This window comes from Halichoerus grypus, chromosome 10, assembly GCF_964656455.1.
Source record: "Halichoerus grypus chromosome 10, mHalGry1.hap1.1, whole genome shotgun sequence".
NCBI lineage: Eukaryota > Metazoa > Chordata > Mammalia > Carnivora > Phocidae > Halichoerus > Halichoerus grypus.
This window is the reverse complement of record NC_135721.1, coordinates 30,712,000-30,729,799: the sequence shown is the minus strand read 5'-3', so window position 1 is coordinate 30,729,799 and position 17,800 is coordinate 30,712,000. Positions and strand designations below refer to the sequence as shown.

Genomic DNA, 17,800 nt, shown 5'->3' with positions numbered 1-17,800 from the left:
ACAGCCGCCGCATATATAAACGCGAACCCAGCCTCTTCCTCGTAGTGCCGCCGGGACCGTTGGCTACTGAGTAGGTTTTGGAGCTTTTGTATTCCTCGCTCCCTGGGCTCTGCGAGCTGCAACAGCCGAGCTCGCGAGCCAGTCATCATGTCGCGTTACGGGCGGTATGGAGGAGGTAAGAGGCCAGGGCCCGGTAAGGGACGTTGCTGTGGATGTAGTGAGTATTGCGAGGCCGTGGGGTTGGCGCGGCGGTTGGGAGACGGTTATTCCGCGTGCGTAATGGCGGCTTCGGCGCACACCATACGAAGCCGGAGGCCGCGGGGGCGGGGTGTCGAGGGCAGCCGGGGGATGGCGGGTGCAGGTCTGTGGTGGGTTCCGTATTCATTCTTGGGCGATTTCGTTTCCCACCACAGCCCGAGGCAAGCCCACGATCACTGATTCCCTGTTGCCCTTCCGCGAGGCGCCCGCCTGCCCCCCCGTCCCCCCCCCCCCGCTCTCGGCTGCCATTTTGCGCACATTGACGACCATGGTGGCGCATTTCCTTGGCGCTTTCCCGCCACTTTAGCAGACAGATGTGGTCGCAGCCGTAAAATCAGGGGTGAATTTGAGACTGAACAAAAGTGTGGCAGCTTCGAGCTGCGCATTCTCGTCAGACAATCGGTCGAATTGAGGAGTGGGAATGGAGACATAATCTTTTCGTCTGGCGGCTGGTTTCTTTTCTCTTTTAGCTCTTTCGAGCGCGGTTTATGGCTCTGGGGCGGGGAGCTGGAGTCTGGGCGAGCCTGCGCCTGGGGCGGTTGCCGCGGAGGACGAGAGCCGGCGCAGCCCCGCTCTCCCGGTCCGGCCCCTGCCGGGGCCCGCCCGCTGCCGACGCTGCCGGCCCGCGCGCTCCCCGCGCGCCCGGGGCTGCCGGGACTCGGGGGCGGGGCCGGGGCGGAGCCCGCCCCACGCCTCGGAATATCCTACCACGTGTCTGTGCTTCTGTTTTGGAGGTCGTTTCCTTATTAGAATATAAAAATCTTTGTCATACACCTGGCTTCTCAAAATGTATGGGCTTTGCTGGTTTTAAGGCTAAAGTAAATGTTTGATAAAGCATTAAACGTGCTTTGCACAGGATTAAGGATGGCCTGTTTGGGGCACAGAATTCACTCAGACTTAGGCAAATTTTGCATAACATGCATTGTTCTATTTGCGTTTTTAAACAGAAACCAAGGTGTATGTTGGTAATCTGGGAACCGGTGCCGGCAAAGGAGAGTTAGAAAGGGCTTTCAGTTATTATGGTCCCTTAAGAACTGTGTGGATTGCGAGAAATCCTCCAGGATTTGCCTTTGTGGAATTTGAAGATCCTAGAGATGCAGAAGATGCAGTGCGAGGCCTGGATGGGAAGTAAGTAATATGTTGGTTGTGAAATTGACGTGTATTAGAATATTCCTGTGGGCTGGGTAGTGAGCTAGGTGATAAGCTTGGATTTTGTAGTCTGGAGGAGACTAAATAGCTAATCATAATTCTGTATATTTAAGATATGAAGGGGGCGCAAAGGTGGAGTTGGAAGGGTTTATAAAGATAGCTGAAGTTTGTGAGGGAGAAGAGTGGTTGGAAAGTTCTAAATCTAGAAGTGATGTGTATTCTTAGCATTAGAATTTTGTTGATTCTCTTTTATAGGGTGATTTGTGGTTCCCGAGTGAGAGTTGAATTATCAACAGGCATGCCTCGGAGATCTCGTTTTGATAGACCACCCGCCCGACGTCCCTTTGATCCCAATGATAGATGCTATGAGTGTGGCGAAAAGGGACATTATGCTTATGATTGTCATCGTTATAGCCGGCGGCGGCGAAGCAGGTATTTATTTTAATAAGAGAATGGTTGGTATACTAGTTAATCAAGTAATTTTTTTATTAGCAAGGCAGAAACTAGTATTTTTCTATAAACTTGAATGTTAATTGTACAGGTGTATTTTACAATTTTTGTTTAATTAAACAAATGTTAATATATTAATAATCAACCTGGTCAAAACCTTTCAGGTTTCTTCGTTTGAGTCAGTCGCCTTGATTCAGAATGTCACGAGCCTTATGATATCATGCTGAGGCGCCTTGCAAATCCGACAATTAAGATCCTCCTAGACCTTGAGGTGATCAGCATAAGAGGCCAGATCCCCTCGAGTCATCTACACCTAGCTTCACCTTATTCTTTAAAGGGCAGAAAATTTGAGACGGTGATCGCCGTAACAGTAAATTTGGCTTACAATTGGGGCCCCCTCCGGTTTAGAAAGAGGAACACCAGATTGACCACATTCCCAACTAGAAAAATCTTCTTGCGTCAATCAAGCCTCACCTGGCTCATTTGGCTGTCAGTTTGATCGTCGTTAGATTGAAGAAAACATCTAGATGCAGCGATCGGCTATAGATACTTCTAGATCGTCTAGATCTACTAGACCATGGGCCAAAGAGGGTCGACCTGCAAACTTGCAAGGTTTATTTTAAATACACATTACAGTGTTTTATATTATGTAATTCTAAGATGTAATTCAGCTTTTAACAAATCTTTTTTTAGGTAGTAAAAAAAAAAAAAAACTAATAGGCCCAGAGTTTATTTCCAAATGAGACACTAAATTTAAATAGTTTTGAGATTTGATTTCAGCAGAGGCACACAAACTCTAAAAACGAGTTACCATCTAACATTTTGTTTTTTTCTAACTTAAAAAAATAGGTCACGGTCTAGATCACATTCGAGGTCCAGGGGTAGGCGATACTCTCGCTCACGAAGCAGGAGCAGGGGAAGGAGGTGAGAAATACTGCTTAATTTAAGCTTTAACAAGTGATAAACTAATTGGACATAAGACTTAAACTTGGATTTATGTTTTAGATCAAGATCAGCATCTCCACGACGATCAAGATCAGTGTCTCTTCGTAGATCAAGATCAGCTTCACTCAGACGATCTAGGTCTGGTTCTATAAAAGGATCGAGGTATTTCCAGTATGTAACACTTTTTTTCCCTTATTTGTATTTGGATTGTCACGTCTTAATGACTGCACTTTAAGACAATGAGTGTCTTAAAGACATAATTGAAATGGATTGCTTCAGAAAATATTTTTTTGAGGCCTAAAAGTTGAATTTATACGTGACCTGTAAATGGATATTACTGTAATTATACAGATAAAGAAAAGCCCAATCAAAGATTTTTAAAGGCTTGAGAGGCTATGGTAGAGGATGGTCCAAAGCACAAATCCTCAAGTCATTCCAGTGAACACTCCAGGTAGACATACTGAACTCGAGTCAGATTATGTCTGTCTAGGTAAATGATGCTACCTTTAAAAGGTGATAATTTCTGGATCTCTGATAAGGAGGCCCATTAGAACGAGTAGGATAGGGTGCCTGGGTGGCTTAGTTGGTTAAGTGACTGCCTTCGGTTCAGGTCATGATCCTAGGGTCCCAGGATCGAGTCCCACATTGGGCTCCCTGCTCAGTGGGGAGTCTGTTTCTCCCTCTGACCCTACCCCCTCTTGTGTACTCTCTCAAATAAATAAAATCTTTAAAAAAAAAAGAATGAGGAGGATACTTAGAAGCAAGTTGAAACATAAAAATTTTTCCTTTTTTGAATGATGGGTGAATTTGAGACCATGGGAAGTTGTTTACAGTAGTAGTGTACCTGTGGGTGAATGTAGGCTGTTTTTAACCAGAGACTTACACTGAAATGTAAGAAGTTAAAAATCAAACTACGAACCTTATTTTTTTTACTCCTTTTATAGAAGTCTTTTAAAGGTGATAGAAATGGTTAAGATTCTAGAAAATGAAGAGATGACAATACTACAGTTGAGTCACTAGTAGGGAATGCCACTGGGAGTTAAATAATGCACAAAATCTCTAAATGCAGGGATTCTAAAATTTTAGTGCACTTGAGAAAGCTTTGGACTCCTTAGATGAATACATTGCAGGACCCCAATTTGTGTATTTTAGAGCCAGATTTAGTTTGTATGACAAATCGATGGTCCTGAACTGTGAAAGCTTGTTAATGATCTTAAGAATAGTCTTTAAGACCCAGTTGTGACTTTCTACTCACCACCAGAAGAATTGAAATCTCTGTTTAGGGGTCTGTGTGATGTTGTTTTGATTCCTTTAAGATAAAAATAAACCAAACCATAGCAGTCTTAAATGAAAACCATTTTTTATTTCTCTTGGATACTATATACTCTAAGATAATGTCATACCTCTCTTCAGGAACTGTGACAATCAGTCCAGATCAATGAGTATGATAGAACCAAGTAATTGAAGTGGTAGTTCTTACTGAAAGTGTCGTTTGTCCAGTCATAGGCCGATAGAAGAAAAGAGTTGTGTCTTGCTTAGTTTTTTTTTTTTTTTTTTTGTAATACTTCATTAAAAAACTTTTAGGGGCACCTGGGTGGCTCATCGTTACGTGTCTGCCTTCGGCTTAGGTCATGATCCCAGGGTCCTGGGATCGAGCCCCGCATCCGGCTCCCTGCTCAGCGGGAAGCCTGCTTCTCCCTCTCCCACTCCCCCTGCTTGTGTTCACTCTCTCACTGTGTCTCTGTCAATTTTATAATAAAATCTTTTAAAAAACAACAGTTTTTTTAATCTTTACACCCAGCGTGGGTTCTTAACTCCTAACCCCTGAGATCAAGAGTCACACACTACCTACTGAGTCAGCCAAGCACCCTGTGTCTTGCTTAATTTTAGTTTCTCTATTCTTAGTTTACCTAATAAAAGTGCTCAATAGGTGTTTAAAGAGATTATTCCTATGAACTAATTGGTATAATTGTTTTTCTTTTTATTAAGATCACGGTCGAGGTCAAGATCAAGATCCAGGTCTCTCTCACGACCACGAAGCAGGTAGGGTAAAAATCTGATGAATGCTCTTCTAGTTATATGGCACCAATATCCAAAGAGTTCAAAGTGTTTTGAATTGTTGAAATTTCAAGTGTTAACTTTAAGCTTAGGTGTTAGTGGAACGCAGTACCTTCTTAGTAAATCAAACTTTAGAACTTCCATTTATACGTGGCCTATTGTGGCTGACTTCCTGGACAAGAAAATGTCAAGCTGTAGTGAGAAGTTTCTGGCTTTGGGGTTACATGAAGAGGCCTTGTTAGAACTGATGGGCGCATGGAGAAGCATTCTGAGATAATTGTGCTTAAAGCAGATGTAAAGATGATGATGCAGTGAAGCAGTTCACTCATTTTATGAAGAACAGTTGTTGGAAGATTGGCTTTTGTTTGCAAAAACTGCAAGGCTCTTTCTCAGTTTAATTGTGGCCTGACCTTTTAATTTTAAGCTCAGGGCAACTTTTGGGGGTTCATTTCATGATACTGTGATTATAAGAAAGGGATTGGTTAGTACTTTTTCTTAATAGAATTTCTCATGTTTTGACAGCCGATCAAAGTCCAGATCTCCATCTCCAAAAAGAAGGTAAGCTAAATAATTTGTTGCCAAATCTTAACTGTCAAGTGTGGCCTCTGCAGAATTTGTTTTGCTTACTGCTTACTTTTGCAGGCTTTGAGCTCTTTGGAGAATTGGTGCTATATATATTACTGTATGCTAAGTCTCTTAGGTGATTGCTTTTCCTACTTCAACATTCGTGTGTATTTTTGGTAGATATTTAGTCATAAAATGTTACGGTGATTATTAAGATGTTTAGTGCTGTGAACCTTTAACTGTATAATTTCATGTTAAGAAACCTTTTTCCTCCACATGGGACGATAGGTAAATGAAGTACCCACATGAAGGAAAAACCTCCCAGAATTCAAATAGTTCTCTCGCAGTTATAGCAAGGTGGCTATTAAACCTAATCTTAAGTGGGGACAAAGGATTTGTATGTAAATCTTCTGATTTTTAGCTTTCTGCCATAAAGTACTTCTGGCCACCTTTGAGTTTATTGAAATTGAGTTTTGCCCTGACATGTACACAAGAAGAGTAAATTTCAGTAAGTACTAATCAGTGCCGAACTTAATTTTTTTTTTTTTTTTTTTAGTCGTTCCCCATCAGGAAGTCCGCGAAGAAGTGCAAGTCCTGAAAGAGTGGACTGAAGTTTCTCAAGTTCACCTTTTAGGGAAAAGTTATTTTGTTTACATTATTATAAGGGATTTGTGGTGTCAAAGTGTAACCTAGGAAGGGTATTTCAACCATCTAATCAAAATGGATCTGGATTATTACTCTGTAAATTCACAGCAGTAAGATAATATAAAATTTTTGTTGAATGTATTAACATCCTATGGTCTGAAAATGTGGGTTTTTATTTGGCACATTTAAATAAAATGTTTCTAACTAGATTTCTGATTTGTGTTCAATATTAATATTCAGTTTGTTAAGCTTGAGGGGTAAACCTTGATATTAACCATATTCATACAGACTTAACATTTCAAAGTTTAATGGTGTTGAGTCGTCAACATCATTAGCTGTAGTATACATACACTTTGAAAATTCCTTTTTATCCTTAGAGCTTTGGGTGAGATAGAACTCAAGTCCCCTTAATAGCATAAGTGTATATGACAAGTCCCTACATTAATCTTTTGGAGTTGGTGTTATTAGATACCAAGCTCTAATCTCAATCTGTCAACCTAGAGGGACCAATGATTCCGAAGGCTATTTAGTTAAGTATAGTAACTGAGGTTTTGAGGCTATTAGATGGGATGGTGTCAAACTAGAACTCCTGATTTTATTAAGTTCTACCCAATGTTTTTTTGTTTTTTCAACATTTTATACCACAACTTTTGCATGTTTGAGGAATTGTCTGAATTTGGGACAAAACATCTTCATGTAAACCAGCTTTGCAAAATTTTCCAGTCCGGATAATCTGTCTCTTGAAATGGATTGCCATATTCTGAGCAGAGATCTGTTAATTCCCAATCTAGGTTTTTCAGTTTCTGACTACCAACATCTTATTTTGCCAGGCTGGTGCAAAAGTAATTAAAGATGTCAATCAGAGAAAAAAAAGATGTCAATCAGAAATGTTAATGAGACTAAAGCAGTTCTGTAAATCTCACCTACATTTAGCAACACCTTACGTAGTTGTTTTGGTAGCATCTGGTAGATCTTAGAATATAGCCAGTAGATTCTTTATTGAGACTTTATCTTTAGTAGGGCAATAGTTAATTTTGAGTTTTCTGGTCAAGCTTTTACCAGGTATTCATTAGCATTGGTGCAAAAAAGCGGAATACTGGTCTGCATCAGATTTCATTTGGTCTGATCACTAGTGCGTTGAAAGATTGGATGCTTTGTTTTCAGAATTTTGACAACTGGCTGAATTATAATGGTGTAAAGCTGTGTATAATTGGCAGGCTTATTTGTTCCACTTGGTCAGCTTTAATTGTTCTGTATTATATAAAGATAAGTTCACTTAATAAATCTGCAGAGAACAAACAATCCTGATATCAATTTTTGGAAGTGGGAGTTCTGAGCCAAGAGTAGGAATTACGTGTAGCTTGGGGATGGATTGCTAGCAGCATCCTAGAGATTAGTACAAAAGGATGAGAAGGATATAGAGGAGGGTAGGGGCAAAAATGGGTTTAAGAAACCAGCACAGAAAGTTTTGCCCTTAATGAGAAAGGGAATGCTGGGTATCTAGGTTAGTACCTTTCACATGCTTGACAGCAACTACTTCTGTGATTAGTATACATCTTAAAATGATAACACTTTGATGCAGTGTACTTTTGTTTACAGTTTAAGATGTTAGGAATGCTAAATTTATGTGACTGACTTGATAAGTGCTAGTCTAGGCTCATTCCTTCTAAATTTTAAACCTGGCACTACCTGGTAGCTAATTAAACACATCAGACACAGTACTTTGGACATAAAATCTTACTTTGGTCCTCTCACCTACCGAGAGGTGTTGAAAGCTAGGTAATGCATACCCCTGACTTCACAGTGATAGTTTTCCTTTGGACTTGGAGCTAGGCTAAGTATTGAGTGAAAGAGGTCCTACCACCTTGCCATGTTCCCTCCTGAGGATGAAGGAAATCTGAGGGAGTTTGGAAACACCATCAAACTGAGAATTGGTTAAATGAATGGTGGTATGGGATTGTGATTTCTCCTTTGTGTAGCCTATCTTGAAGTCTAAAGAGTATGGTGATTTCCAAGATAATATTAAAAGGAAGTGGAAGCTCTTAACAGCTTGGCAAGGAGTAATCAGAGTGAAGAGTAATAGCAAAAGAATTCATTAGATCTGGCTCTTCTTGAGCAACCGTTATTTGGAGGCCTTTGGAAGGGAGGGCTGTACAACCTCGATGTAAATAATTGCATAGCTGGAAAGACATGATGGAGTAAAAGTCGAAGTAACATACTAGGGGCCTGGCTGGTCTTGGAGTATTTGGAGGGTGGTGAAAACTGGTGACAAGCCAAAGAAATGGGGTGAAGGTGCCTAGGTTTAAGGTATGGTGGTATTAAAGCTGTTCTATCCAGAATTATCTTAAGGGACGGTGGCAGGGAAACACCAGTAGGCAGCTTTAAAGCCAGATAGGTTACTTTTTCCACACCTTAGGGGTTTCCTGTTACCATTCTAGTAAAAATACCAAAGGACATTTTGTCAATGCCCACAACAAAATAGTGCTGTTAACCCCATCTCGCAGAAGAGGAAATGGGTTCAGAAAGATTAATACTGTACTATTATCCTGTTAGGAGGTAGGAAACGTTTGAATCCTACATACCATTCCAAAGCCCTTTTTTTTTTTTTAAGGATTTTATTTATTTTGACAGCACAAGCAGGCAGAGCAGCAGAGGGAGAGGGAGAAACAGGCTCTCCGCTGAGCAGGGAGCCCGATGCGGGGCTTGATCCCAGGACCCTGGGATCATGACCTGAGCCGAAGGCAGACACTCAACCGACTGAGCCCACCCAGGCACCCAAAGCCCTTACTTTTCTAATCAATAAAGCACCTATGGCTCCTTTAAAACAAAACCATATGGGAAAATCAGAAAATACAATCTATGATTCTACCCATTGTAGATTATGCCATTGCTAATAATTCGGCTATTTTCTTTCCAGACTTAATGAAGAAAAGATGCTGGATAGAAGGATAACAAGCATGTGGAATGCAGTAGCCAATTAACTGTTACGCCCTCAAGGCCAGTTCTCAGATCTAGTGCTTTTTCCCTTTCCCATAGGCCATTGGCCCAACTTATTTTCCATTTTATTTCATTTTTTGACTTGGTAATATATATTCAAGGTGTATACAGTAAGAAGGCTCCCTACCCTTAACACAGCAGCACAGTTCTCTCCCCAAAGGTAACCCCTGTTACCAATTATATAGCCTGAGGAAATATACATAGATATTTTCTTCTTTTTCCTTTTAACACAAAAGAGATAGACCTTGTTTTTCTCACTTAACATTTTGGAGTTCTTTTATGTAGGTAAAAATGGCACTTCCTCATTTTTTTATGTTGCATACTATTTAGTTCCTGGATATTGCATAATTTATGCAGTTAACTTTTGTGCCCCTTCAATGTGCCAGGTATTGCTAGCCTTGGAAAACAGGTGAACAAAGTCTGTCTTCATGGAGCTTAAGTTCTGGAGAGACAAATGAACAAACAGGTGGGTAATAACATATATGCACAACCATGAAGCTGGGGGGGAGAGAGGGGGTTGGTTGGTGTTGAGTAAAGGGTATCTAAGGAAGGCCTCTGATGGTGAATTTGTGCAAGTGAGGGAGTAAGGTACATCAACTCTGGGCAGAGCGCACAGTAACTGTGAAGGCCCTGAAGAGTTTTCAGTTGGGTAAGGAGGCCACTATGAAGTGAACAGAAGCGAGAAACGGGAAAAGATGGCATAGGAAGGGAGAGGGCTGTAGGATATAGATCATACAGGACCTTGTATACTTAGGAGAGTGCTTGCTTTTTTTCCACTGAGCGTTTTTGAGCGGAGTTAACAGGAACTGAATCAGTTTCTTATCCCCTGATAGGGTTGTTTCTAATTAACTGTAACAATGCTGTAGTGAATCAATCACCTTGCACAATACATTACATGTGAGCCTGCATATCTTGGATAATCCCTAGAAGTTGAATTGCTGGTCAAAGGATATGTGCATTTATATATATATATTTTTTAAAGATTTTATTTATTCGTAAGAGACAGGCAGAGGGAGAAGCAGGCTCCCCGCTGAGCAGGGAGCCCGATGTGGGACTCGATCCCAGGACCCTGGGATCATGATCTGAGCCGAAGGCAGACGCTTAACCATCTGAGCCACCCAGGCGCCCGTGCGTTCATATTTTTGCTAGATATTGTTAGTTTGCCCTGGTGACTAGGTATATGTCTGTTTCTCTCCTGTTGTCTGCGTGGTATACTTTGTGTAACATGGTGGGCTATCACTTGTTAATTTTACCAATCTTGTGTTGGAAAATGGTGTCTCAGCATAGTTTTTTTTTTTTAATTGTGGCAGAATGCATATTTTCCCCCTATTCTGGAAAGTTTCCACATATTCAAAAGTCTGGTTGACGTTCCCTTGCTCTCAACACCGTGAACTTCTATAGTCGGATTCCTATTCACACTGTAATTGCCTATTTACTTCTGTGCAGGTATGCTGCCAAAAGTCTAATTGGGACAGCATGTACCAGGCCTTACTCCATTTCCTCATTGCCTGGTACTTGATGAAGGAAAAGTTAGTTAGTGGATGAATGAATGAATTCTAACCTATTAAACCAAGCATATAAAACTGGAACCTCCTCTCTTGTCTGAGACCTTTATAATCCCCGTTTCAATGAAAAGTTCCCATTTCCTTCCAGCTGCCTCTAAGACTGACTCTGACCCTGTCTGACTCTGCCTGCAGAGGATCTGGATCCACAGGCCGCTGTTAATGTCCAGCTCCACTCTGCAGCTCTAGTGCAAGGGTTTTTTCTCATTTGGCTTAAACTCCAAGAGTTCTCCTCAGAAAGGGTGTGGAAAATTTCTGTGCAGACAGTTCTCTGAGAAGGGTGGAGACTTACCTACCACTCCAAGAGCTGGTGAGCCCAGATGAGTCCGCCTATCCCATGTGAGAAACATAACGTCATTGGACCAACAGCAGCCATTTCATATGACTATCAGCTGCCTAAGGTTATATCCTGTAATCCTATCCAGTTCTCTGCAGATTCCCTGGGTGGTTCTTGGTAACCAAAGCTTGCAGGAGGCTGAATGTGATCCTATAGGAAGACCTGTTAGTTTTTATTTTGGGTTGTAGCATATCTTGAAGAAATCTGGATTCTAGAAAATGAATCTGTTCAATGCCAAGAATAAAAAATCTGGCTGTAAAGAAAATATATATGGCAGAGGTAAAGTTAGATGGGCTAGTTTATCTCAGTCATTGTCAAAACAACCATCACCAGAGTTCCTGGGCTCCTATAATAAGAACATACTGCCTTCTTTAACTAAGTATGGTTATACTATGCTTTAATGTTTATATTCTTTCAGAGTGCAGGCTGTTTAGACCAGGATTTAGGAAATGATGGCCCACAGGCCAAATCTGGCCCACTGCTGTTTTCATACAGCTAATGAGCTAAGATGGTTTCTACATTTTTATGTGGTTGGAAAAATTAAAAGTGTAATAATACTTAATGACATGAAAATTATATGAAATTCAAATTGCAGCATCCATAAAGTTTTACTGGAACGCAGCCAAGGCTCATTTGTTTACCTATCATCTCTTGACTTTTTGTGTTACAGTGGCAGAGTTGAGTAATTGTGACAGATTGTAAATCACAAAACCATTTACAGAAAATGTTTGCCGCCCCTGGTTTAGACATTTATCTTCAACTGTTCACAATCTTCCGTATAATTCTTTCTGAAGATCTTACCGAGACACACTGTTGGTCCGGGAAGGTTGTTTCTCTGTGACTCATTCTTGAGGAAGTGCTTCATGAAGCTACGGGGCAAATTCTAGCTAAACATTTATGCACTTAGAATATTAGTGAAAACTTTTACTCTAGGGCGGTGGTTTTCCCTAGTTACATATTAGGATCACCCAGAAGCCTTAGAAACATTCCAATGAAGTCAAAATTGCTGAGGGTGATGCCTGAGCATTAATATTCTAAAAATCTTCCTGGTGATTCTAATACATAACCAGAATATTGCAATTGGGGGTAGTAATGGCCCACCTAGTTCACTAGTTACTGGACGGATTGGCCTGGCTTATTACTATTATAATACAGTTTGCAATACTCATGTGATTCAAAGGAAGGTTCTAATATGTATTCTTTATGTTTCTCTGATCCTTTCTTTGAGCAAATGACCTTATGCTGGAATGGAACCTTTCTTTCTTTCTTCCTTTCTTTTTTTTTTTTTAAGAATTTATTCATTTGAGACAGAATTTATTCATTTGAGACAGAGAGCATGAGCGGGGGAGAGGCAGAGGGAGAGGGAGAAGCAGACTCCCTGCTGAGCTGGGAGCCTGATGTGGGGCTCGGTGTGGGGCTCGGTGTGGGGCACGATCCCAGGACCTGGAGATCATGACCTGAACCGAAGGCAGAGGCTTAACCATCCGAGCCACCCAGGCGCCCCTGGTAGAACCTTTCTATGAAAATGGTAGAAACTGCATTTTAACTTATATAAATACCAGCAGAGGTCACTGTGCTCAGAGAAATATTCATCTAAAAGTTAACATGCTGTTCAGGAAATTTGAAGCAGTATTTACTAGAACTATTGGTTTTACCCAACACTGAGGTGACTCCAAGAGTAGCCTCTGGTCACAATTATTGCTTCAAAGCATCTACGGCTCTTCTAGCTGCATACATACATTTATAATTGTATCTTTCTGATATGATGATGCTTTTATTATAAAGTATTTTTGTCTCTCTGAATATTTCTTGTTTTAAAGTCTATTTTGTCTGATAGTAATATAGCCACTCCAGCTCTATTTTTTTTTTTAAGATTTTATTTATATATTTGACACAGAAAGAGAGCACAAGCAGGGGGGAATGGCAGGCAGAGGGAGAGGGAGAAGCAGACTCCCTGCCAAGTGGGGAGCCTGATGCAGGGCTCAAACCCAGGACACCAAGACCATGACCTGAGCTGAAGGCAGATGTCCAACCAACTGAGCCACCCAGGTGCCCCTCCCGCTCTCTATTGATGACTGTTTTGTATGGCACATTTTTTCCATCCACTTAGTTTCAGCCTATTGGTGCATATAGTTAGTTGCTATATCTTGCTTTTTAATTTCAGTCTGACAAAACTGCCTTTTGGGGTATTTAAGCCATCTACAGTTAATACAATCATTGATATGGTTGGATTTACAATTCCCATTTTTTTTTGTATTTCCCTTTTTTTTTCTTTTTTTTTTTTAAAGATTTTATTTATTTATTCATGAGAGACAGAGAGAGAGAGAGAGAGGCAGAGGGAGAAGCAGGCTCCCAAGGAGCAGGGAGCCTGATGCAGACTCGATCCCAGGACCCTGAGATCATGACCTGAGCCGAAGGCAGATGCTTAACCATCTAAGCCACCCAGGCGCCCTGTATTTCCCATTTTTGTTGTTTTCTATATGTTTCCTGTCTTCTTTCCCCTCTTCCTCTTGTACCTGCCTTCTTTTGTATTGTTTTTTTGGTGTATCATTTTAATTCCTCTTGATTTTATTTTTTACTGTATTTGTGAGTTATTTCCTTAGTTGTTATATCTTCATTTATCACAATGTACTTCACATTAATATTCTGGTAAAATACAGAAATTTTGCTCCAATGTATTTCCTTTTCCTGGATTTCCTTCCCATGTGCTGTAGGCATTATAACTCAGTGATACAGTGTCATAATTTTTGCTTTATATGCAGTCTTATGTCTTTTAAAAAAGAGATGAGAAAATACACAGGCCCTTTTTGTTACCCATAAATTTACTATATCTGATATTCTTTCTTTCCAAGGATTCATGTTGCCATCTTAATTTCCTTTTAGCATGAAGGACTTCCTCTAGTATTTCTGGCAAGGCAGGTCTGCTAGCAATGAATTCTCTAATTCTTTATCTGGGAATGTTTTCATTTCATCTTTGCTTTTGAATGGTAATTTTGGGTGATATGGAATCCTTGGTTTTTAAGCACTTTGACTATGTCATTCTGCTGCTTCCTGGACTCCACTGTTTCAGATGAGAAGTCACATGTTAATTGTATTGGTGGTCCCCTGTAGTAATGAGTCCTTTTTCTCTTGCTTTCAAATTGTCTTTGTTTTTTGGCATTCAGTAGTTTAAATATTACATATCTAGGTGGGGATCTTTTTGTATTCTCTTGGAGTTATTTGAGCTTCTTGGTTGTATCGATTAATGGTTTTTTTCAAATTTGAGAGTTTTTGCCATTATTTTTTGAAATATTTTTCTGACCGCTTCCTCTTCTTTTGTTTTGTTTTTTGTTTGTTTTGTTTTGTTTTTTGGTTCTCAAGTTTTATTCAAGAACTCATATAAAATATTCCAGATAAATGAGTTTTAATCCTCCTCTTCCTCATCCTGGTTAATCTGGAAGTAATGCATTTTGTAACTCTCTTTGCTGTTAGCAACTGTGTGTAACCAATCACATAGATTATTATTCTTCAAATATTTTTTGGTGAGATATTTCAAATACCTTTTGGAAAAAGGCACCTCAGAGGTCACAGTAATCTTGCTCTTGCTCCTTTAGATGGTTACAACCTCTCCACTGAGACTCCCAGTTTCTCCATTCACTTTCCTCTTGCAGAAACTGCTCAAAATTGGCAGCGTCCATGATTCCATCCTCTACAGAGGGGGTGCGGTCAAGGGTTCCTTTTTCTTGCTCCCACTTCGCCATAAGCTTTTTCACAGGTGCCATGGCACTGTGGAGACAGAGCGCGTCCTTTCCTTTTTGGACCCTCACACATGTGTTGATGTGCTTGATGTCTTACAGGTCTCCGAGGTTCTGTTCTGTTTTCCTCTTTCTTGAGATCTTATTTACTTACTTGAGAGAGCACACACAAGCAGGGGGGAGTGGCAGGCAGAGGGAGAGGGAGAAGCGGACACGTGGGACTTGATCCGGGGACCCTGAGATCATGACCTGAGCCGAAGGCAGATGTTTAACCAACTGAGCCACCCAGGTGTCCCTGTTCTGTTTTCTCTATTTTTCAGATTGATGATTTCTATTATCTTCAGGTTCACTTATTTTTTTTCTCCTGTCATCTCAAATCTTAGCTTCTCTAGTGTTATTTCATGTGTTACTGTACATTTCAACCCTACAATTTTCACTTGGTTCTTTTTTATAATCTATCTCTATTCAACTTTTCGGTTATTTTTAAAAACATTCTTGGGGCGCCTGGGTGGCTCAGTCGTTAAGCATCTGCCTTCGGCTCAGGTCATGATCCCAGGGTCCTGGGATCGAGCCCCACATCGGGCTCCCTGCTCGGCGGGAAGCCTGCTTCTCCCTCTCTCACTCCCCCTGCTTGTGTTCCCTCTCTCGCTGCGTCTCTCTCTGTCAAATAAATAAATACAATCTTTAAAAAATAAAAAAACATTCTTGTGTTTATTTTGTAAGTTTAGCTTTCTAGGGGGTTGCCCTGTGTCTGCATAGCTTAGTGGTGCCAAGAAACCCCAACCAGTCAGATTTCTGCCCTTTGCTGATGGGTCTGTTTTAGATGGGGAGTGAATTCAGTGTTTGGGCTGTTTTCAAGTCCGTCCTGGCTTTTGCTTTTTGCTGAACCCCTTTTAATTTCCTGTGCACGTGCATGCAGCCTCAGAGTTGGCCAGGAGTGTACAGCTTGGACCCCACCTGGTCTCTGCTATGCATGTGCACAGCCTCTGATCATCCCGAAATCTGCATTTTCCAACCAGAATGCAGGGTCAGGCTAGTAGAGCCGTCAGCTGTCCCTGCTTGCATAGCAATGAGATCATTGATAAAAATGCTGGGTATTGGTATTGGTATCCCCCGCTGCTCCAAATTGAGTGAACAACCCCTTCAGCCACAGCAACCTGCTGGCCCACACGTTCTATTTTGCTCTGGCAGAACCTCCACAGTGACTGAGCTGGGGGAGGAGGAGGGTGGGAGCAGCTCCAGGCAAAAATGCCACTGTCTCCCACGGTCCCTGCACAAAGTCTGCAGTTGTCCAAACATAAACACATCTCAGATTGTTGTATGCTTTTGGCCAGTTTCCAGAGCAGCAAAATTGTTTGGTCAATTTTTTTTTCAGCATAATAGTTGCTTTTTTGAGGAGAGGATTTGCTGACCTCCTTCCTGGGCTATAGGTGGAAGTGCTACCCAAAGCATCTGGGACTTGAATTATGTTTTGAATAATTGGAGGAGAAGTTGAAACTTGAAAAAGATAAATGCCTCAATTGGAAAAGGATTGCACTCCTACCAAAATTATCTAAATAGCCCACGGCAAACTGGTGATCCAATTGTTTAAAATGGTTACGACTGATAATGGGAACTGGCTAAGGAACAGGAGGTATGTGCTGTGTTTCCCTTCTGTCTTCTGCTGGTAGTTCTGTATTCTTTCACGCTCTACTCTTCACGAACTATCCTTGTATTCATCGACACTAACTTCCTTTAGTCCTTTGAGATTAGACGGTCATTGGTTACCTAGCGGTCACAACAGTTCAAACTCCACAGTATGCCATCTTAGTTGGTCTTTACAGCGATGTCTGTGTAGTTGTTTAGCATCACATCTTACCTGGTTAGGCAAAATGTCTGGGAACTAGAAAAATGAAAATCCCACAGCTAATGATAAGAACTTATATTCTAAGAATTTGAAACAGGAATCCATAGATCATTGAACTAAGGTCAGTGATAGGCTCACCTGTGAAGGGTCAGAACTCAGAATAATAGCACTAGTCTGGTTGTGGGTAGGGGGGTGTATGGTAAAGAAGGCATGGACTCCTGGAGGCCTGGAGACTTATTCTTGTGGGGGTGGGGGTAGGTTGTGTTGCATTTTAGTGGGTATTTGCATTTTCAACAAGGCTTTAATAGACCTGTGGTTGTGTGGTGTTTTTCATATTGAATACCATGTTTGTCTTTACCATCTCACATGAGCTAAAATTGTCCTGTTATTAGACTGTAAAGTTTTGTTTCTTGCTGACACCGTCACTGAGTTCGTCGTCAAATGCCACAATCAAGCTCACATGTTGTCACACTCTACATGTCTCATATAGAAGGTCTTTTCTCAGGAAAATCAAAGTTCTCTTTTATGTGTGTATTTTATAAAAAGGGATAGATTGGTTGCTACCACAAAACATCAATTTCTCTAAGATTTTACTCTCATCAGATTTGTTGTTTGACATATAGTTAGCCTTTTTATTGTCTTTCATAAAAACAATTAATTACCAGTATCTTCCTCCAACTGCCCCAAAGGTACATATCCTTACTGGGGCTAAGTAACTCTTATTTATTTGTTTGTTTTTGTTTATTTGTTTTGTTTTTGTTTTGATTTATTTACTTATATATTAAAGAGAGAGAGCACATTGGGGGAGAAGCAGAAGGAGAGGGATAACCAGACTTTGCGCTAAGTTAGGAGCCTGATGTGGGGCTGGATCCCACGACCCTGAGATCATGACCTGAGCCGAAATCAAGAGTCAGATGCCTAACTGGCTGAGCCACCCAGGTGCCCTATTTATTTATTTTTAATTTTTTTAATTATTTTTTTTAATGAGTGGAAGATGTTACTTTATTTTTTCTTTGTAATTATTTTCTTTTTAAAGACAATTCTTTAGAACAGAGGAAAACAAAGTCCGGTTGAACAACATGGGTGTGAACTGCACAGGTGCACATATATGTGGGTTTTTTACAGTTCAGTACCTTAAATGTATTTTCTCTTACAACTCTCTTAATAACATTTTCTTTTCTCTAGCTTACTTTACTGTAAGAATATAATATATAATACATGTAACATGCAAAATATGTGTTAATCAACTGTTTAT

The 17,800-nt window shown here is 40.7% G+C and overlaps 1 protein-coding gene and 1 pseudogene across 4 annotated transcripts; one reads left to right on the top strand and one right to left on the bottom strand.

The window, feature by feature from the left end:
• The first annotated feature begins 17 nt into the window (after nt 1-17).
• SRSF7 (serine and arginine rich splicing factor 7) lies at nt 18-6,278 on the top strand. 4 transcript variants are annotated; one of them, XM_036066163.2, is made up of 8 exons: nt 18-175; nt 1,206-1,386; nt 1,663-1,839; nt 2,707-2,781; nt 2,863-2,964; nt 4,792-4,845; nt 5,383-5,418; nt 5,981-6,278. In XM_036066163.2, the coding sequence occupies exons 1-8, from the start codon at nt 148-150 to the stop codon at nt 6,033-6,035; spliced, it is 708 nt and encodes a 235-aa protein (XP_035922056.1). In that variant the 5' UTR covers nt 18-147; the 3' UTR covers nt 6,036-6,278. The 4 variants fall into 4 exon arrangements, with proteins under 4 accessions (XP_035922056.1, XP_035922055.1, XP_035922058.1 ...); XM_036066162.2 differs by having other exon boundaries at nt 2,863-2,973; XM_036066165.2 differs by lacking the exon at nt 5,383-5,418.
• Nucleotides 6,279-11,941: 5,663 nt separating this feature from the next.
• LOC144379340 (large ribosomal subunit protein eL22 pseudogene) lies at nt 11,942-15,147 on the bottom strand (annotated as a pseudogene).
• Between the last annotated feature and the right edge of the window lie 2,653 nt (nt 15,148-17,800).